Source organism: Batrachochytrium dendrobatidis (genome assembly GCF_000203795.2).
Source record: "Batrachochytrium dendrobatidis JAM81 unplaced genomic scaffold BATDEscaffold_2, whole genome shotgun sequence".
Taxonomy (NCBI): Eukaryota; Fungi; Chytridiomycota; class Chytridiomycetes; order Rhizophydiales; genus Batrachochytrium; species Batrachochytrium dendrobatidis.
In genome coordinates, this window is record NW_006281100.1 from 587,933 (window position 1) to 609,513 (window position 21,581).

The 21,581-nt window shown below is 39.0% G+C and overlaps 6 protein-coding genes across 6 annotated transcripts; 3 read left to right on the plus strand and 3 right to left on the minus strand.

Annotated features, from left to right (window-relative positions):
- Positions 1-55: 55 nt before the first annotated feature.
- Positions 56-1,468, plus strand: BATDEDRAFT_86175 (uncharacterized protein). Its single transcript, XM_006676838.1, has 5 exons — positions 56-272; positions 518-647; positions 793-1,078; positions 1,186-1,213; positions 1,291-1,468. The coding sequence occupies exons 1-5, from the start codon at positions 81-83 to the stop codon at positions 1,300-1,302; spliced, it is 648 nt and encodes a 215-aa protein (XP_006676901.1). The 5' UTR covers positions 56-80; the 3' UTR covers positions 1,303-1,468.
- A 34-nt stretch (positions 1,469-1,502) lies between these two features.
- Positions 1,503-4,751, minus strand: BATDEDRAFT_22814 (uncharacterized protein; the record flags this gene model as incomplete). The annotated part of the gene is made up of 11 exons (XM_006676571.1): positions 1,503-1,608; positions 1,699-1,949; positions 2,064-2,577; positions 2,754-3,023; positions 3,106-3,254; positions 3,329-3,442; positions 3,521-3,680; positions 3,794-3,981; positions 4,057-4,276; positions 4,353-4,575; positions 4,652-4,751. The coding sequence occupies 11 exons, from the start codon at positions 4,749-4,751 to the stop codon at positions 1,503-1,505; spliced, it is 2,295 nt and encodes a 764-aa protein (XP_006676634.1).
- A 24-nt stretch (positions 4,752-4,775) lies between these two features.
- On the plus strand, positions 4,776-8,769 carry BATDEDRAFT_86177 (uncharacterized protein; the record flags this gene model as incomplete). The annotated part of the gene is made up of 9 exons (XM_006676839.1): positions 4,776-6,306; positions 6,402-6,500; positions 7,033-7,193; positions 7,253-7,325; positions 7,419-7,610; positions 7,684-7,832; positions 7,896-7,991; positions 8,063-8,307; positions 8,380-8,769. 9 exons carry the CDS (start codon positions 4,776-4,778, stop codon positions 8,732-8,734), a joined length of 2,901 nt encoding a protein of 966 aa, XP_006676902.1. The 3' UTR covers positions 8,735-8,769.
- A 2-nt stretch (positions 8,770-8,771) lies between these two features.
- Positions 8,772-13,649, minus strand: BATDEDRAFT_34391 (uncharacterized protein; the record flags this gene model as incomplete). Its single annotated transcript, XM_006676722.1, has 2 exons — positions 8,772-9,487; positions 9,608-13,649. The coding sequence occupies 2 exons, from the start codon at positions 13,647-13,649 to the stop codon at positions 8,811-8,813; spliced, it is 4,719 nt and encodes a 1,572-aa protein (XP_006676785.1). The 3' UTR covers positions 8,772-8,810.
- A 699-nt stretch (positions 13,650-14,348) lies between these two features.
- Positions 14,349-15,403, minus strand: BATDEDRAFT_86179 (25S rRNA (adenine2142-N1)-methyltransferase; the record flags this gene model as incomplete). Its single annotated transcript, XM_006676967.1, has 2 exons — positions 14,349-14,665; positions 14,779-15,403. 2 exons carry the CDS (start codon positions 15,401-15,403, stop codon positions 14,349-14,351), a joined length of 942 nt encoding a protein of 313 aa, XP_006677030.1.
- Positions 15,404-15,868: 465 nt separating this feature from the next.
- On the plus strand, positions 15,869-21,049 carry BATDEDRAFT_22819 (uncharacterized protein; the record flags this gene model as incomplete). The annotated part of the gene is made up of 12 exons (XM_006676572.1): positions 15,869-16,064; positions 16,435-16,658; positions 16,749-16,902; positions 17,013-17,199; positions 17,302-18,034; positions 18,137-18,445; positions 18,532-18,673; positions 18,788-18,918; positions 19,045-19,307; positions 19,396-19,610; positions 19,700-20,169; positions 20,294-21,049. 12 exons carry the CDS (start codon positions 15,869-15,871, stop codon positions 21,047-21,049), a joined length of 3,780 nt encoding a protein of 1,259 aa, XP_006676635.1.
- Between the last annotated feature and the right edge of the window lie 532 nt (positions 21,050-21,581).

Here is a 21,581-nt window from a genome sequence, read left to right on the forward strand (position 1 = left end):
CAATAAAAATCCATTCAACACGAACGATCTGCTTGCATTCTTGCTTGCATTCTTTCCTCTCTTGACAACCATTGCAGGTCATGACACCAAACATGATTCGACTCTTTGTTCTGGCCTTTATTGCTGTTTCTGTTAGTGCGTTGCGCTTCGACTTGCTTGCCACATCTGGTCAAGGCACTCGGAAGTGTATTGACCAATACGTTCACAAGAACACTCTGGTGTCGGGTATTGTGGATGTGCCTGCTAGAGATAGTCAGCGAGTGGATGCTGAGGTACTTTTAATATGGTCAACTCTTGTGTTTAATGAGCATTGCGTCCATCATTCATGACTGTCTAAATGGCAACAACATGACTGACAAGGGGAGGTTCTTGTGACCATCAATCTGTCTTCGAAACCAGCTGTTAGAATGCCATTCATGATTTGCCTTGTCAGCAACTTGGACAGGCTGAGACTCATTGTCTCTAAAATGACTTGAACATCCAACTAAACCTGTGCTGTCTCTGGCTTGAATCTTAGATTATCGACGACACTGTTAATCAAAGCAAACATTGGAGTAGACCCAACATCGTTGGAGAGCACAAGTTTTCGTTTACTGTCCATGAAGATGCTTACTTGCGGTTCTGTTTCACCAGCACTCTTCCCAATGGTGAGGTGTTGCTTTGAGCATTGCAGCCAATGGATCGGCCCGTTCATGAATTCGTGTTATCGGAAATATCTGTAAATTGGCTGTTGCCATCTGCTATTCTTTGCAAATCTAATCCTGCCTTCAATGAACTCCATTTGAATTCTAGACGTAGCTCCAGGACCAGATGTAAAGCGCACAGTTTTTCTTCGTCTTGATATGGGTGCTGAAGCGAAACAATATGTGGCAGAAATGGAAGTAGGAAAACTCGAACCTATCGAGATCGAGCTTCGTCGACTCGAGGAAATGGCCCGAGAAATCATCAACGACTTTCTCTTTTTGGAGGACCAGGGAAATTCCATGCACAATGTCAACGAGTCTACACTCGATCGAGTGAGCGGCTTGAGTACATTTACTATATTGTTGTTGATTGTTGTAGGTGGCTGGCAAGTTTGGTGAGTATCGCTTGTTTTTATAGTCACATCTCATTTTGGAACAATGTGTTGATTCAATCTCTGTCCTTGTCATGTTATTCTATTGTGATGGTTCAATGATTGTTTAGGTACATGCATTCATTCTTTAAAGCAAAGGTAAATCTGCTTATAGACTCGTTTCTATTTTGAATTGTCTATCGATATCTAACTTTTGGTTTTTGAAATACCATTAGAAACTAATTTGAATCAAGCACGGGCTTTTAATGCTTTATTGGGAAAACTAATCAGGTGTAGATTGGATCAGATATTCGACAAGCAGCGCGTACAAACACATCCTTGGATCGTGCCATCGAGGTTTATTTCATCACCCATCTTTTTTGTTAACAATAACATAGTCAGTTTGCTATTTTTACTTGTGGTTTATTACTTGATAATTATACCATTTTTAATCGGATCCCCATGTGAGACGCACGACATGATCTGTTTTTCGCATTGTGGGTTTGATGAATCCAAGATGCTGTAAATCTGCAACAGCCTTGATAAACCGGACTCTAAAGTATGGTATAGTATATGAAGCATTTGAATTAGCATAAATGTCATATCATTTGGCTCAATGGCAAAGCAATCTTCAAACAACGCACTGAATTTCCAGTGGGTCGGTTGTGGGTGTGCTGCAAGCTGATCCGCTTTGAACAATGGATGAAAATGCTGTATGCCAGTCATACAGGTTGATCAATCGTCCACATTCCAGATACAACGCGTAAACAATGCTGGTATCATTGAGCGACGAACTAATGGTCTGTGAAGGATCAAGGCATCGATCACACGGCATGTATGTATCTGGATGCGCAAGTGCAGTCTGAACCACTGCTCTAGGTTGAGCATTGAATATCTAAACACATCAGCATTAAAAGTAGTGAGAAATACAAGTAGTCTAGTTTAGAGTTGAACATTCAGATTGATGATCAAGTTAAAATATGTAGTGAATTCATCCAACTTGTTGTACCTTGGACAGACTCTTGTTTTGATCATCAAAATAAAACAGTTCAAAAAGAGGCATGCTCGTATATATTCCCAGCATTCCTGTCAAGGCATCCCAAATGCACTTGGTGGCTGCAACAGCCCAACTCGCAATCGTATCATCTCTCAACACCAGTTCCTGCTGCAATGGTTTCAACTTGGTCGAAACTTTGCTTCGTCGCTCAAGTTCCTTTTGTTTATGTATTCGCTTCAATCCATCTTTGATCAGATAAATCGTTTCTTCTTCGTCTGGAGTTGCATCGACCGTTTCCGAATCGGAATCGCTTCCCTCAAATCGGATAGCTTGATCTAGAAGCATATTAATATTGTCAATGATGCTTGGAGTGTCTTTAAGATTATCAGCTGATTTCTTTGGATTCAACATTGGCTTTGCTCTGTCAGACAATCCAAGCAATAATGCCGAGTCCATATCAGCCGAGTCCAATACAATCTGCTTTATCCGTAAAAGAGTTGCCTTGATTTTAGACAGGGGCTGATTTCTAATTCATCACAGTAGAAACAAATCAATCGACAAGAGTGAATGGTCAGATACATTTCAATGCCTGCTTACAGTTTTAAAGCATATATCATCAATAGTGTTGCCCATCACCAGTCAACACCGCTGTCGCGCACACCTTTACCAACCCTAATCAGACTAGCAAATAGCAATACTTACTTGTGTACATTTGCCATAGTTTTCAGCAAATCGGTTTTCATCAAGTTATCATGAAGCATATCTTTAACCAGTGTGCGAATAGGTCGCTTGAGATACGTGGATTCAAAGCTGGCTTGAAAATCAGTCACCATTTCAATAGCAATCTTGACATATTTTTGGTATTTGATAAGCTGGTTTATCAAATACATGGCATGCTCTAAGAGTACTGCATCATCAGTTAAAAGGCTGTATGCTAGCTCAGAATGTGTTTCACTAATTTCATCGACATATCTACAATAAAGCACTCAAACATTGCGTTAATTGGATGGATTAAAATAACATATTTCTGTTTATAGTTGATAGAAAGCCCAACCTTTTGAATGACGGGAGCATACGAAGACGCAAGTAGTGCATACTAGAGATCCAATCGGGTACAGTTTCGGTATTGATTGGCGATTCACCATGCAGTAGACTATGAAACACGCTTAGTGGATTTCCGTAGTAAAACGCCATGACAGAGTACTATAAGTAGTTGTTTTTTCAAATAGTCAATCAACCACATTCTACGTTAAACCATGACTAATCAATCTACTTACTTGAATGCCTCTAATAAACGCACTCACTGAAAGATTATGTAGATGGTAGTTATCCAGTAACTGTTGGTATGGCCAACGCCCTAGTCTAAATCCAGATCCAGATCCAATTTGAAGCTGTTGAAGGAGAATCAATGACAGGGTATAAAATCAGCGTCAATCCATAAACATGCGTAAATTCAAGTCTAGATATACCATGTTTGATAAGTCATTGATGCAGTCAAGGGAGCGATGCAGCTGGAACGATTCTAGCCTTAACGAACAAATAGTGGTTTTGGATAGTACTTGGTGGATACAGTCAATTGAAGTAGCAATTCCAAAAATAAAAACAAATGGGAGTGTGTTGATTCTTTCTCTACATTAGTGCATAAATACGGTAAAACCAATAGTCATTAGAGTATGAAGTGTTTAAAAGAAAACTGTATAGCTTCAATCCGTGTTTTTGGATGACACCTCGACATAGATTACCTGCATATTGCCAAAAGTTTTGAAAGTAGCTCCGAGTCAAATGCTTCAAATTCAGGAATAAATACAACAAGCTTACTAGATAGCTTATCTGATGTGGATAACATTTGTTGATGATGATACCACTCAGAGAGTCGCTGAATGCTAAAGTCTGGAATGGTTGCACACTTTTTGTTTTGACCCGAACCAGCCTAAACATATGCAGATCTTGTCAAAACCAAAGTTTAAATATGCCTGTTGAAAATGTTCAAGAAAGATAAACTCACTGGCGCAATATCATTTTCGACATCAGCATCTAAACCACACAAATCTTGAATCATGCACTGCACAACCACTTTAAGCGATGTGGCATTAGCTGCCATAAGGGTGGACATTGCATGCCCTTTTTGCTTGATTCTCTGGCTCAAGTGACTATAGAGCTGCAAATGATCTGTTGGATTGATGCCAGCCAACAAGGCAGCAGTTGGAATTTCCTGAAACTTGGAACTAACACAATAAAGAGTTATTGATGTTTACTATAAGATTGAATGTATAACAATCAAGGCCTGCTTGCCTGGATAACGACGAGCTGGAATCGGACACAAAATCTACAATTTGATTCAGCAAATCGTCGTTGCTTTTAGCCAGAATAATACCGATTTGATTCTCGAGTAGTTTCCAATGATTATTATATAGTTTCTGTCGAAGTGTTACAGCTTCTGGAGGTTCATCTCCATCAAACGCACAAAATTCTGATGATGAATGAGCAGTAAAACTTGGACGACTTTCCTTGACAGGTTTCAGTCCTATTCAGCAACATAATAAAAAGTAGATTTGACAAAGTGAGCAACAATGTCTTGAGAAACAAGCCATTAACAATACCTTGAGAAACAGGCATAAGCAAGCGAATGCTTGCAGAAACTATTTTAGGTTTTGCAGTGATTTGATCGTTTGAATTCATGGCAACAATCATGACTGTCATGAATATAAAATTGTATGAAATTGTATGAAATTTAACGTGAAATTCGCAGCACGAAAGTTGGCTCAACTTTGCTTAACCAGCAACTCAATCATCGCAGTGGAGGGAATTCCGAGCGTTTCTTTTCTTGACGACGACTTTGAATCGCTTGTTGGGTCCAGCTCGCCTACTGATTTATCGTCTGAAATAGGAAACATTATGAATCAAGTTCGTTGGTCTAAAACAGCCGACTCGGTGCTACAACCACTTTCTGCTCAGGAACTGCAGGACATGGCTGCTCGTCTTCATTCACCAGCCATGGCTGGACAATCTTCATTCAAATCAGACAAAACTTCACTCTTGAATTCAAGTGATTCCAATCACATCTCTACTAATCCCATGCTAATTCACTCTGCAACCAACCACCAGATTCCCAAATCAGATCCGACCATTCAACAACAGCCATCAGAGATAAACCAATGTGCTTCAGATCCTTTGTATAGACCTCATCAACACGGCATAAATAGTGACTCTTTTCGGCTTGAATCACTAGAAACTTCCGTTGCATTGCTGCGAAATCAGATACAGGAACTCTTGGTGTCATTGTCTAAACCGAACCATGCAAACAACCAATCTGATGAACAGTCATATCATCCATCAATCTACGGTTCACTGTCAAATCCACTCAGAAATAGGGTTGAAAAAGAAAAATCAAATGCGAATACTGTCCGAGAGGTTTCTATTAAACTTTCTCAAGTGTTTGATGATCTAGATACACTAAAAAAGGAAATGCGACCTTCTAGTCCAGTGCCAACTCAAACTCCAGTTACCAATCTGCACCAATATACTTCCAACACTGTTGGATCATCTTTTGTTCAAACTTTACCAAAAGATCCACCATTGAAACTACAACCTAGCAAAATTTCATTCAGACATAGTGTTTCTGGCTCACTGCCTTCAAAAGAACATATGCTACATGACTCTATTTCTCCTAAATTACAGCAGACAGATTCGCAACTTTCTTCGCTGCACCACTCCATCACTGTCGAAATACAAATCTATGTCCAACAACAAATCAAATTGGCAATCTCGTCGTTTGAAAATGTTCAGATGGCAGCCATGTTTAAAGCAGAAATTTCAGATTTGGAACATCGCATAATGAATGCCATTGATGCAAAGTTATTACAATCTGCCAAGCGGGTAAGATGGGAACAGCAGCATTCTCATGATAATGCAACACAGAACGTAGAGCAACATTCATCAAACCTATATGAAGAGTCTTGCTTACCTCGATCTATTCCATTCGTTGGCAAAGCATCTCATACCACAGTAGATCGAGACAATGGGCAGTACCAAACAGGTATGCAATATAAACAAGATGGATTAAAAACGGAAAATAATGCTGGAAACACAGACAAAGAAACAACTCCCTCATTAAACAATAGACGATCAGTATCGCCAGTTACCCAAACCCGCAATATTGATGGTGATGTTGAGATGCTCATTAGCAAACTCAAATCTAAACTGGATCACAAGGCAAAACTAGCTCGTGGGGTTACTCAATATCAACTTACTCAATGTAATTGACTAAACTCTGTTTGAAAGTGATTGATCATTTGAGTGGAATAGAATGTCATGTTGTAACTTTACTAAAATACTGACAATTTAATATAGCTGCACTAGTTGATCCTCTTGGTTCTGCATACAACGACATGGAATTGAGAGAGCGTGCTCGCACTACACCTCAAACACATTCTTATACTCAGAAAGCGAGTAATAGTCCATCCAAAAAGCGGACAACATATAGCAAACCCACACTTGCCAGTCAAATGAAGTCAAAACCATTTCGATAAAATGTATAATTTTTACAGCGTATTCAAATAAAACAATAAAAACAACAAGTCAATCTTGCTCAAACAGCAAGCCATCTAAACGCATGAAATCCAGTGTCGCATCGATCGACACTCAACAGACTGTGTCTAGTTCAAAGTCAATGAATGAACTTATGATCACCGCTCAGTTAGTAAATGGTGAGCAACACTTGACTTGGATCTAACCCAACTCCATAATAACACATGTAATCTTTGATATGCTGTTCGGGATGAAGCCGTAGCTCCTCATAGGACTTCTGGAACTCGAACAACTTCTCAGAATCTCAACCTGTTTGAAACCATTCGTAATCTGCTTGATCAGCTTTTGCAGATTCAAAACGGCAAGTTCTTGCATGTTTCCAAACAATCAATACATTGCTTTAGATTCCATCTTTAATCGTATGCTTTATATGGTGTGGCATTGCTTTAATTAGATGATCGATTCACCGCTGAGAAATTGGATCAATTGGCATCATTAGAGTCGTTCACCCAATGGCTTCATGCGAATGGCATCAACACTGATGGCATTTCTATCAAAAAAGTGGACGACAGCAAGGATGTTGGTTTGGGCATATTCTCAACTAGACAGATTCATGTATGTTTACTGGTGTTCTTGTCAAAATATCATTATTAAACTATTTAATGGGATTATAGAAAGGAGAGTGTCTGGTAAAAATACCACTCAAGCTGATTTTGTCCAACGATACTTCAGCTATGCCAGCATTGAGTAAGAGTTCATCATGATGGTATCAATTGAATGAATTCACTCCAATGTGCTCAGCTGCAACAATCGCTTATTATATCAACTTGTCTTGTTTAGATTCGATCGTCAAATCTAATGTGCTTCTCAAGACCGATCCAAGTGTTATACTCGTCATTCGATTATTACAGGAATATATTAATCCCATGTCATTGTGGCAACCCTATTTTGATTTATTGCCACGAGTTTTTACTATTCCTGTCCTTGGTTCGGCCCAAGATCTAGCAGCATATACAGGAACATCCATTATTGGTAAGTTTTGGATTTGTCGTGTATTTTCAAAAAATACTGTGCATGCTTATTGATTTTAATGGAATTGTTATAGATGAGGTGGTGCATGATATGATTGCACTGATGCGCCAGTATTTGTATCTGCAGCATATTTTTAAATCAATCCCTGAGCCGCCTATTCCACTCGCTGATTTCACATTTGCTGCATTTTCATGGGCACGTGCTATTGTATCTACTCGCCAGGTAAATGTTCAATGTTTGATTAGACTGAACCCATGTAGATTCAAACTAATGTATACTTTTTAGAATGAAATATGTTATGCCAATCCCAGTACAAGTGAAATGCAGCAGTTCCTATGTTTGATTCCACTGTTTGACATGTTCAATCACAAACCTGGAAATGTATGAATTATTTGGTATCAATATACAAGTGCACTACATGCTGACTAAACTTTTTTTAAAATACCATCTAGTCAACAACACAGTTTGACACAAAGGAGTATTGTAGCGAGACAATAGCATCATGCGATGTTTCTCCTGGCGAACAGATTTTTATTCACTATGGAAAGCGATCCAATCAAGAAATGCTTCTTTATAGTGGTTTTGTTGATCCAACCAATATTGAGTATGACCATATTAAACTTTCTGTTAGTATACCGCAAAGCGATCCCATTCGAAATCAGCGCGTACAACTGTTGAAACTATTTAATCTATCAAGGTAGTTACAGTATTGCGTATTGACATTGTATAGTCGACTATGCTTAAATTGATCGTTTATATTGTTTTATAGCGAGAGTCGACTAAACCTATGTGGACCACCGGTGTTGGAGACATCTTCTCAGCTTATTTTGTTTTTGAAAGTACTTACAATGGATGCAGTTACTATAAATGCTATTCTTGCCACCTCAGACCCAGTAGAAAAAATGCAGTCTGATCACACAATCTACTCCCTGTCTGTGACCAAAGCCCTAGAGTGGGTACGGCTACGATGTATGATTTTAAAACGAGCTTTGCAAAAAACAATCGAGACTGACAAGACTACACTCCAGTCTGGAAATGCAGACAATCCTGTCAAGCTCCGTGTAGCCGAGTACGAATTTCTTTCGGCAATTGAAATTGATATTAGTTCTCAGCTTGTCAAATAAACCAATATCCCAGTATGGGCTTTATGGCCAGATGATTGCTTCAATTGTAGTTACTTTTTATTGCATTACATTAAATTTACAACTTTTGCTTTTTTAGTTGATGAATCTGTTTGACCTGGGGGGTAAACTCATCATTCAAAGGCAGATCTAATCCAACCATTATGGTATCTTGAGAGTTTTGGATGACATATTGCACCTCGGCTATAATGGATTCCCTAGTGACAGTCTTTTTTACTTGCCCAATAGCAATTGATAATTCTTTTTCGCCAACGAGAGAATCGCGCAAAAAGATGTCTATCTCATCTGGACTGGCATCATTCAAGATATGTGGATAAGGCACGGCCAAATGAGTTGTGGTCGTGTTGAGATTATTTGAATCATTGCTAGAAATTGCAGATGACACACCGACAGAAGCATGACCTCCCAAAGCCATGCCCAGCATGCCGCTTTCTTTTTCGTTTCCACTATACTTTTCCTTTCTAGAATCACTTTCTCTTTCTGTTTCAAGCATGCTGGAAAAAATAAGCCCACTAGCAACAAGTACACGTTTGGCCTCTTGTTTTACTTTGTCGGATCTATCTGTTTCAAAGAGAGTGAATAAACCCTCTTTAATTGTTTGATCTCTGGAAATGAGATCAAGACGAAACACAGCTTGAATGGCTTCAGCTCTTACAGCAGAGTGTGGATCGTGATGTAATGCCCAATTAAGCGTTTCTCTATTTTTTGGCTCCTTGCATCCACTATATCCAAGTGCTGCAATACAAAGTTCATACAGCATCACAAGTCAAATTAGAGATTTGCCATTATTCTCATTATTTTTGAGTGTCATCATCAAACAATTCAATGTAACACGCATGGTTTACTTGCACTTACCCTTGACAGCATAAGCTCGGACACGATAGTCATGATCGTTTAACAAATCTAGTAGGTTGCTGACAATAGCACGATCATCTGATGCAAGAATACAAGCAAATTTACAAACTTCAATCCTAACAGATGCATATGGATCCTTAAAGCATGCCAATAATGCTTCGAGTGAGCTTTTGGTCATTACACCAAGATACGACAATGATCTAAGCGCGTCAACTCGTTTTACTGGATCTTTTGATCCTAAAAGTCCAACCACCCAGTCAAATATGGGTCGACCTTGACCAAGCGCACCCAATGTATGACTGGCTGCATCACGAACTTCCTTGTTCCAATCCGTCCACATGATATTAAGCAGCACATCAACACATTTTTTCACGATATTGCTATTATATTTCATTGCCTCGAGTGAAAGTTGTTTTGTCGGCATGCTTGTTGGACTTGAAGCCAAATTGGTCTGTTGCTCAACGTTACTGCCACAAGAATCTAAAGCTGCTGATACATTCAATTTGGGATCGTTTTTGCTCAGGGATGCAATATTCGCATCTTTTTTAAATTGTAGTTGTTTTTCCAACGGATTGACTGTATCGAGTTGCTTGGATTGATTCGTGACTGGTTCTGCAGAAAGCGGAGTCAAACTGGTTGTGCTGGGTAAAAATAGGTTAGAATATGCATTTTTGTCGTCACCAACTTGAACAAGATCTACTGGATTTAAATCATTCCCTTTTTCCTTGTCGTTGGTTGTTGTGCCCAAAGTATGAAACAAAGCCTTGACAAGTGCGTCATCGTCTGTTTCTAAAGCATCTGGGTCTCTTTCAGGTGCAGATGGTGGATGCTCTGGTAATAGTCTACGGATCCATATTTCAAGCAAATAGATCACATCCAATCTTACCCTCCAACTAGTATGCTCGCTATCTTTTAATAAAAATCCAATAACCATGTCCAGATGCTTCATGTCCATGACTGAAAAGACATTTCGAGCCATATTGCGACGATCGGGGTCGAGATGTCCTAAGCCACCGCGAATTTGATTCATGGCTGCTGGATGAGTGATGCCAGACTCGATAGATACCAAAGCCGCCATATCCCGCTCTTGCTCTGTGCCCTTTTGAAGCATATTTTCCAAAACAGTTTTGTAAATAGCATGATCCCAACGAGTCAGGTTGGCTTGACCTTGCATTGCAATAAGTAGCCGACACGCTTCAAATTGTACAGTCATATCGTCTTCTTCGCGCAAAGCCAAAGTTAGTACTTTGATCAGTGCTGTGTGTTCAAGTGTACCTGCCAATGGAGCCTGCTCAAGGGCTGTCAATGGACTTTCAAGAAAATCAATCAGAGTATTGATGGGTGGATGCATTGCTCGGAATTCTTCAATTGGATCAACACTAGACTTTCTTTCAGGCAGATGATGATGAGTATGCACTTTAACCAATGACACGAATCGTTTCAAGCAAAACCTAGATGCGGAGGAACAAACAGCTGTATCGGGTTGATAAACAAGCGATTTGTCTTTAGAATTTCGTAATTTTATAGGCATAAATATTGAACTCCAGCTTAGTGGTGTTTTGGCTTTGGGAGGTATAATGATGTCACCTCCAAAAATTTCTTTGAGGCGAGTGATGAACTCTTCTGAAGTAGTTTTTTTGTTGATAGTGGCAACGCCAAGCTCATTTATAAGAGGAGGATGCATCAATCGAGTGTGATGGTTTGATGGAAACATGGCTGTTTTGTGTGACGCTTCTTCAAAATCATGAGGAAATAATCGATCTCCAGCAACGCTATCTGCTTCCGTGGACAAATCGTCAATCTCATACTCTGGTAGCATCGATTTCACAGAATAAACATTGGATACATTTTCCAATTCAAACAAACTGGCATCCAACAAAGGGATGGGCTCGTTGTCGTCAGAGTTTACAATTCTATTCACCAAATTGGTCCAAGTTTGTTTGCTAACGTGATGCCTTGATGCTGGTATGTGTTTCCGACTAGTAAGTAAAACACTCTTTTTTACCTTTGCATTTAAATCAATAGATGCTTGCGAAGCCTCCAGTTCATATTTTGATTGTGAGTCAATCGTAAACGGATCGTCGTTATATTTTTCAGCTGTGGAATTTCCTGTAAGTGTTTGTCGCAAAATAGTCTCATCATTGTCATGAACAGCATCTTCAATGTGTTCCTGAGCAAACTGGTTTTCTTTTGAAAGGCGTTTAAGAAACCTGAATGTTGAATGTGATATAACGCCTTTTACCTTTTGCTTATTTACCTGAGATTGTAGTGGATATTCTGTAAAAGAGCTTTCGTGATTAAAGGATTGGCTAGGATTGGGGTCATTGAAAGATGCATGCTGATCATAAAAATCTACATAAGAGGGATTTTTTGCAAACACATTGCATTCTGAATTAGCATTGAGTGATATGCCAAGGTTTTGTTGAATAAAATCTAATTGGTTTTTTGTAGGTATGGTCGTTGCTGTTAAAAATTCTCTTTTGGATGTGCGTAAAAAAACAGTTGGTAGTGTTTGATCCTTGTCAAAGTTGGCAGACGTTACTTTTTTGCTAAATAGACTATCTTGCAAAGCTAACTCGTCGCGACTTTCTTCAAGTATCAAGGGTGTATCAAATGTTTGATCATGAGACATGTTGCTGGTATCGTGTTGCAACCCAAATAATGGATCAGCCTCGGGTGGAAGTGTAATAGTCGAATCCATCTGACCAATCAAGTTTAAATCGGACATATGCGGATCATCTTTAGCGACAGTGAGTTCAAGCATTTTTTTGATGATGGCTTGCTCCTGTTCAGCTGATTGGATTTTTTCGGTGGTAGATTTTCCTGCATTGAAAGCCGTTGGTGTATGTGATTGTGAAACCGACGAATAAGGATGAGATGTCGGATCCGGTTTGGCTTGGTTGTTGATGATAGATTTGAGATTTGCATCTTCTGCACGATTCCATACCATCAGCATGTAGGCAAGATTGGTTGCGGTAACTTGGTTAGCAGCTTCAATTGTAGATGGATGACCTATTAGTATAGATTGCTTGCGTTGACTGAATGATGCATTTGGATTTTTAATGAGTGAATTTTTACGTAGCCCTGCACCTTTTGATCCGAGAAAAAGCAGAGCATCTTGCTGAGAAGAAATTAAACTTTCACGACGTTTTTCAGATCCAAAAGTATCAAACGTGTTATCAAGTGTAGTTGCTGGTGAATTTGAAATTAAATGATCGCTACGACACAATACATTTTTTTGACTTGTATGAATACTTTGTCGATGCTGTGCTAGTTTTGTTGAAGTCTTTTGCAATTCTTCGTCTCGGTCAATAGCTGGGGTTTGTTTCGCTATACAAGTTTGAGACGGGCTAGTAAATAACGAATGGCTATCAATTTCAAGTTGTTTTTTGGTATTTACATTACTATATGTCAGAGTAGTTTGTATGTCGGGTTCCTCGGATGGATACAGTTTAGAATTTTTTGCAGTATTTGCTTTCATCAGTTCGCGAGTCCCATTATTGAGTTTTCTTGGTGGCATACTTTTTCTATTTTTCTTTATGCTATCGAGCACCACATCTTCAAATTTGAGATTGCACATTGTTTCTTTGGGCATACATTTGGCTACCTCTGTATGGTGCTGACGTGATAAAGCCTGCCCGATCGGCTCTAAATTTTTCAAACGCGACAAATAGTTTTTGGGCACTTTGATGGGTGGACGAACAGACTGAATACGAGAGTTGGGTAAAGATGGATGGTCAATAGCAGCCGCTACAGCATTTGTGTGATGCTTACGGGAAAAAAGGTCAGTGCCGAGAATAATATCGCCACTGGCTTGGATTGGGAGAGATTCAGTCAGCGACAGTGCATTGGCTGCCAAAGCTACTTTACGCGCTTCAATCTGTCTGCAATGTATGGTTTTGTTGAAAACAGTTTCCATGAGTGCCTTGCGGTGAGGCCGAGGAAAATCGGATCGAACAGGTTTATCAGCCAACTGCATGATATGACGATAGCCCCTACTCCGTGCTGCGAGTGGATCCTCTTTATTTCTGATTGTTGACATATTGAAATAGTATCGACTATTTAAAAAGTTGAAAGTAAAGATGTGTTTAAATTGTACAAATCGGGCTTCATAAACTCCTGTAACACCAAATTGAGTTTAAACGGCATTTGCTCGCCTAAATCAAGTTTTTATAAATCCACTGTATATTATAGAAATGATGCAAATCCTTGGTATTGAGCCTGTTTTTGACAAGTGATTGCTATTATTATACTAGACCAATCCTGTTTCTTTGAGATATAGTTTCAGCATTCGACTACCGTGTGTATGGCATTATCAGCCTGTATTTTCTACAGAATTAAGACTGCATCACAAGTATTGTTTAGCCGCCAAATATAATGCCTTCTACTGACTTGATATCTTGTATTTTTGCTTAATGAACAAAGGTTAAATTCACTTGGGAGTTTATTTATGCAAGTCTCTAGTTTAAATAGATTATGAATGCAGACTCGGGTAGATCTCAGCTTCTAATTATTAAAACCAACAGCTATATTCAGTGAAAAGAAACACCAAGGATGTCAAAATGCAGAATAAACAGCCAGTCTCATATGATGGATGCTATGTTTATTGAAGGATTGAGAATGTATATTCAAGTCAATCTGCGATAGAAGAGCGTACAAATAGTTATTGTTTATTCCAAGAAGTCACTGTAAGATAAATACAAGTTCTATTTTACGCGAATACAGCTGTAATTAAAAGGTATCAGCTTTGCGGAATCTGTTGGCTCGACTCTATAGTAGATTGCAGTGTTATTGCAAAGTTATTATGCCCGCCTCCGTCTCGTAGAATTTTTTTAGGGAACAGAGCGGATATAGCACTAGAGTCGGATTTTTTAAATAGATAGTATGCCAATTTTCTTGCATGATGATGTTTTACAAGTTCAAACGAAAGTGATTCAAGCAGAGAGATAAAATAAACATGAGTCATGTATCTTGAGTTGGTGATGCAAGGCAGAGGAAGGACAATATACAAAAGTCCAGATGATAGTAAAAACGAGCGTGATAGCGATAGCATCAGTCCTTTGATGTTATTTGACCATATAAACACAATCAGTATATTTGAAGTCATTATGTATCTCAATCATATACAGATCAATGTATTTGAATAACTAAAACTGCAATAATAGACATACCACGGGCGGCAGGATCTCCTACAAAGTTGATCACTAATGATAAACACAGCACATGGAATCGCTCGTCATCGTTTGTGGGGATAGGTCGTTTGAAGAAATCTTGTTGAATGACTTTTGGCGATTGGGAGTTGAGATCTATGGATGTGACATTTAAAAAACTGGCATGACGCTCGTACGTTTCGCCAGTGATTGCACCAACGTCAAGCAGTCGTAGCTTGTTTACTTTATTATTCGAGTTGAGATTCTGCAACTGGTTAAATATTTTTAAATGCTCAGTTTTCAAATATGGCAGAATCCATTTCCCAGTTGCACCCCATCCCTTTCGCATGTCACCTCCACGAAGAGATGCTCGCTGATATGCATGTAATCCGCCCAAGGCATCCAACTTTGATTGAATTTCCAACTGTTCAACTTTGTTGTTTGGGATTGTCTTGACCAATTCAAGTTGCTTGTTTAATGTATGAAAGGTCGAAATGAGTTGCTGAGTTTGCTTGAGTGAGTTTGGGTTTTCATTCTTGCGTGCTTTCTTGGAAACACCTGAATTCAGTTTTTTGTTTCCAGCCAGCTGTAGTTGCCAAAGTTGAACCTTTTCAGCTACTGGCACACACTTTTTTGATTTCTTCATGATGGATGAAATGATTGCAGACTGAAATGAACAGCTGGTTAAAGTTTGAAAATACACCACGTGATTAATACAATGAATTTCAATAGCACTTGAGCCAAAGTTTGAAGTCAGATCTAGACCAGTAGAAATGCTTTGATAAAGATGAAATGACCGAGTTTTGCTTTAAAACACAATGAACATGTAGTTTTGTAATAAAATGCAATTTAAAAATGTGATAATCCAACATAAAAATGTGATAATTCAACAATTCAACATGGAAATGTGACGATCCAACAATTCAACATGAAAATCATTGCTTTTCATGTTTAACAAAACACTGAAATTGAGTTTTTGTTCATTATTCGAGTCAGCGCTTGTTATTGAAACGAGAAAACTGAACAATTCGGCTCAAAATCATGACGCTTTAAAGCTAATCAACGCGTTCAACTTTCCTTGTTCGATTCCATCCGAATCAACTTTGCACAAATGGCTTCGCAGAAGCAACAGGTCATGGAGGCCATACTGGACTCAAATCGTCAAAAGGGTCAATGGGAATCGCTTAGAGATAATGTCACTAAATTTCACAAGAAACTGGTAGCTCATGCTGCTGCCATGGCTTCATCTAGCTCCATCCCTTCTTCCTCGTCATCGTTGGCAGCTGGAGCTTCCAGTACTACATCTGGTAAGTTTTTACGTTGGTTACCGCTCGGTAAAAACTTGCAAGTCTGCATGCTGCCAGCTACTACTCAAGTAGCAATGGTAAACCTACTTTATGAAATCCAAGATATTGGGGTTTCAAGTACTATTCTTATAGAAACTCCTTGAACATTGTTGGCATTTATATAGTAGTTCTGCTATTGAGCTACCGAACCACTTCTTGATTTGAGTCTTAGTGAGTTATATAGCGTTGATCTATCAGCAGAAATATAGGAGCACACTGATAAATGCACTGCTGCAGCTCATATTTTATGTCAGTGATCAGCATATATTACAAGAATTGCATCGCTGACAATTGATTACCACAAACAATTTCTTGGATGTGAATTCAACAGCACTTGAGCAGCTGCTTCTTGGTGAAGCTACTCTTCAGCTCATCATTGCAAAAGCATCTAGTCAAGAGCAGATTCCTTATGATCGCGGGCCCGATTTTATCTACATTCCAAGTGTACAACTCGATTCGCTCACACTTGCCGATACGATAAAATATCTGGAAAAGACTGTCTTGCTTTGCCAAAATCAAGCATCTATCCAAGATTTGCAAGCAATTTGGGCAAATGTAGGTTGCTTGTATATAGGCTATGCTCACTTTAAAATGAGCCCTCATACTAATATGTTGATTCCAATTTTCCATTAAATGCTTACATAGCAAGCACGAGTATTGCTAGGTCAAATCTATTTTAATCTTGGAAAAATGCACGAGGCTATACAATACTATAAGATGGCAGAATTCCCTAATCCTTTGCCTTCTTCCGCTGGAAGCTATGCTCGCACAATGGTTGTTAAAAAATGGACTTTGATGGGTATGCTGATCTGTTCATTGAAATGTTGTATATTTATACAGTTTAGCTTGTCAATTCAATGCTAATCTCATGTCCGATCCAAAACGTGTTTTTTGATATCGTATTTTTAGGATGGACCTATCTGCGATTGGATAAGCATGATTTGGCTTTGGAGGCATTCAAGAATGGTGGCGATTTTATTTCTTTATTTTTGCCTCAAAACGAAATTGAAAAGCCTCAAGAGCAAGAACCTGATCAATGGACAATATGGGCTGAAAAACTCTTGTTTTCCATGTCCATGGGTTTAGTCCGCACAAAGTACGTGTTGAAGATGTGTGTTTTGTATTTTGTATTTTCATGATCTAATTTTGATGCTTTATTTTCCTTGACCTGCTTGGCGTATTTCATTCATCTGATCAGTGATGCAGAGGGTGCTCGAAATGCCATTCGGCTCTATCTTCAAGTCGTGGCATCTACTCCGCCTAGTTTCGTATCTACCAAGAAAATTGCAATGTTTCGTCAGCATCTATTGTATCTTTTTGAGTTACTCCCTCCTTCAGACCCCTTTTCTGGCATTCCTAACCCTGACATTGGTTTAAACTCGTCAGTCGGTATGCATGAGCAATTTATCGTAATATACAATCAGATAAAAACGTATCTTGTCCAGTACGAAAAAATGGTGACTACTCTTTACAACTTTCCAAGAGGCGAAGACTTTACCCCGCTACTAAAGGAGCGATATGGGCGTGTTTTGGAAGTATACGAAATGTGGGTCAAGGCCGAGATTGCCTACATTTGCCAATCTACCGAAGCAATACCCGTACTGATGGATAGATATTACAGCTTAATCGAGACATTATATAGAGCCACTAAACATACGTTTCATTCACTTAAAATTATCCGATATATTTCACATACCTTTTTGTTTATTCTTACTATGCATGGAGACGCTGTCTGTCGTGATGAACGAAAGGAAGCACAGTATGTCGTGTCTACGTATCTTTTTTACTGGGAGAAAAAGAGTTCGCTGATTTTGGAAATCGAGAGAAAACGAATGGGAGATCAGGCAATGCATATGCCAGCAACTGTTTCCAACAATCCAGAAAGTATTTCACAAAGATTGTATGGAATCTCTCTTACCGAGGATGTCAAAGTATGCACGCTTTTGTTTTGCACAGAATTTGATTTTTCTTGATCGCTTTAACTAACTTGTGACTTGATTGATACTACTGATTTTTTGAATTTGTACTGATAGTCGGTAGACAGTCAGTGCTTGACCTTTTCATCCTCGTCATCCACTAAATCATCTCTAGTGATGACGGACCCAAACGGTACATTGCTACCTGTAAAATCATCTTTAAAAGCTACATCTAATGAAATGCATTTAGCTTTGGAATCTGTTGTAAACCATGTAGATTCTCAAGCTAGCAGGATTTCAGACTCAAGTTCGACATCTCATATTCAGCTTCTCGATGTTGATGGAGATTCTCCACTTGATGCTATTGGTGTATTGATTACAGGAATGCAGATGCTGCTTATTACACACGAAGGAGATTCTGAACCAGTAAGCTCATGTATATTTTAAACTTCAATATTTTGCTAGAGTGCATAGTATAACACGACCTAACTTCAATCTTGACATTTGGCGAGCAGTTGGAACAAGCTGCAATTTATGGCGAAAAGGCATACAACATTGCTATTAAATACGCTGTGAATTTACCTGAATACCCTTTTGTGTTGAAAAGTATATATCAATGGCTTGGCGTTGTATATGGAGAACAGTCTCTTGAAAGTATGTTTATGATTCTATAATGTTATCTGCATAATTCAAAAAGGCTTTTATTTAATATGCACAACCACTATGCCTATTTTCATATTCTGACATGACTATTTGTTGATATAATAGCTTCTGATCATACGGAGCGACACAGTTTGCAAAGCGAGGCAAAGGCCATGTTGGAAAAGGCAGTCGCGATTTGCAATACAGACTATATACTCTATTATCAACTTGCACTTCAACTTGCAGAAATGGGTGAAGTAAGTTGGACACTACAAAAATTGACTTTATACTTGCTGAGAGTTTACGAAAAAGTCGCTTGATAAAAGTACTTTTGATGACATTCAAATTCTGTTTTTCGACGGTATCTAACTGTATTTTATTAGTCTGCCGATGCTGTAGATGCAATCAACCAATCAATTGGACTCAAGTCTGACTTCCCCAATGCATACAACTTACTTTCACTCATTCTCAATGCAAAATCTCAAAACAGCCGCGCGCTTCAAGTTATCCAGGAGGGTTGGAGAGTTTGCGTTATTAAATACGGTAAACTTCAGCTCATCAATGCAGCAAATGTTGCTGATACAAATATTGAATCATCCATAACATGGGACCTTATTCCGGTAAATATCAAGGAGGATATGATCAAGTAAGCCTATCACATTATCGGGAATGTAACTAGCTTGATGCACAAAACCACATTTGAAAAAACATAATTTACTAATCAATTGTTCTAGTCTTAAATTTACACAAGTCGCTTTGGAAAATGCATTGTATGGCCCTCGTGTTTCCATTGAAACTCTTCATGGTTTATTCAATCTACTTCGCCGTGCCATTGGAATTCCTTTTGGAGCAGACAAAAGTGAAGGCCTGGCTGATGGAACCCGTCTAAATGGCGACTCGATCAATATTTCAGAAATACGGTCACTTTCACATTCCAATAGTTCACAATGTAAATTGGTTTTTGAATCTGCTTATAATACACTTGATTACATTGTAACGGCGATTCAACTTACCAGCGTTTATATCAATACCTATTAGCTATAACTTCTCAAATGGACACGCCTACTCGAAAAATTCATAACCATATGGGATCAAACATTATGTCATCTTCCACATCTGGATTTAGTATCCCTTTATATCGACTTCGCACATACGAAATGTTGATTTCTTTATGGATTACTACTTCTGCGGTATACAGAGAGCTGAACCATTTTGAAGGTGCGCGTCAGGCAGTGGAAGAAGCCGAGCAGCTTGTAGAGCAGCTTGCAAAACTGGAGCAATCGATTGGAAATGGAACCAGTCGAATTTTACGCGACCAAACAGCTGTTGGGCTAATGGGGAGTCATTCATCTGTAAATAGCGTACAAACAACTCATACGGGAAAAATGCGACTTTTGAAACCATCCAAGTCTCGTCGTGCACCTTCGCTGGATAGCCGACCCATTACAAAAAAATGGGGATTTGCCAGTCGCTGTGTTCGTCGTATTCTTGCTGATGTTTCCTTTGAAGTATGTCACTGTTTAAGCTACATGATGGTTACAGTATAGTTGTATTTATAATCGATTAATCATTGTCTAATACCAATTGTACCTATAGCATGAAATGATACAATACAATATATTAACACTACAGAATAAACTCCCAGTGCCTAGCAAATACTCCAAGTATCTCTCACCAGTTGCTGCAGTTGAGGCAGAGCGTAAATCACAGCTTCGAAAAGATGCACGCATGCCCAATTCACAATCCAATGCCTCCATCTCATCATCCATTACAAACTCGACCATTAACCAAACTACGGACAGAACTATATCGGACGAAAGTGTTGACAGTCTTTTTGAACTTGAAATGACAATTCAAGAGGGGATATTCAATGTCAAGTCAGGGCTAACAGAGGAAATGAATCCAGTAGCCAATGCACGAGTTAGTTTTATTCGAGGCGATGCAGCATCTACTATGGGTCCTATGTTGAGTTCAAACAAACTCCAAGCCAACCAAATTCCCATTGAGCCCCGATTGAGCCTAGACCAAATCATTAAATCACTGCATTACATCACCATGATAGATCCCGATCATTTACCTACACGAGTGCATCTTGGAATCCTGTACTTGGAAAAGGGAGAGACTGCCCAGGCTGAACATTGGTTGCTCAAAGCGTGCTATCAAGCGAAATCCCGTGGTGCTGGAGGGGGTCGAACGGGGGTTACAACCGTATATGGTGGTGCGACTGCAATATGGGGATGGTTAGCATGGCACACACTTAGTAAAGTGATGCGGTTTGTTGATCGCAGCAACGACGCAAAACACCTTCTTTTTTTTGCAATGGATCTAGAAAAAGTGCAATGTGTGCGTGGTTACGAATGTTTGGCTCGGTTTTCCACCAGTATTTAGACTTTCAGGTCTATCAATGAATTTACAATTGTCAGCATTTATAATTTTACGATCCAATTGACTTGCAAAGTCTTGTATTTTAAAAAACAGCACTTGCTTTGGTATAATTTTGGAAGTTTTAATCGAGTGCACAAAGTTTATTTCGACAATTGCAACATCTGGGCAACTGCTTGGCACGGGAATCTGCATTTTGCATTCTGGAACAATTGGTTATAACGGTAGTTTTTGAATAGAATCGCAATCTATTTACTATCAATATTTCAATGCGTACAGAAAAAGGTAGTACTTTCTATGACCATTGATGATGGATGTTTCTATTTGGTACAAGTGATTAGAGCGCAGATACTCGTGAAATGAACAACATTCACGTCTGGCTTTAGCGCGAAACCTTGCTGAATCTAAACATGATAACAGCAGTATACTCAATAGAATTGGTAAATAGGTCTTCCCAAGAGGATATCGTATGCAAAGCAGAGTGATGTTTACAGCAGTAAACACTCTAATTTACCCAATGGCTCTGTACAGTCTCTCA

Excerpts from the sequence above, each read along its gene's own strand:
- BATDEDRAFT_86175 (XM_006676838.1), top strand. The coding sequence starts at position 81 with ATGACACCAAACATGATTCGACTCTTTGTTCTGGCCTTTATTGCTGTT. Across the intron at positions 273-517 it reads GTCAGCGAGTGGATGCTGAG|ATTATCGACGACACTGTTAA; the intron begins GTACTTTTAATA and ends CTTGAATCTTAG. Across the intron at positions 648-792 it reads CACCAGCACTCTTCCCAATG|ACGTAGCTCCAGGACCAGAT; the intron begins GTGAGGTGTTGC and ends TTTGAATTCTAG.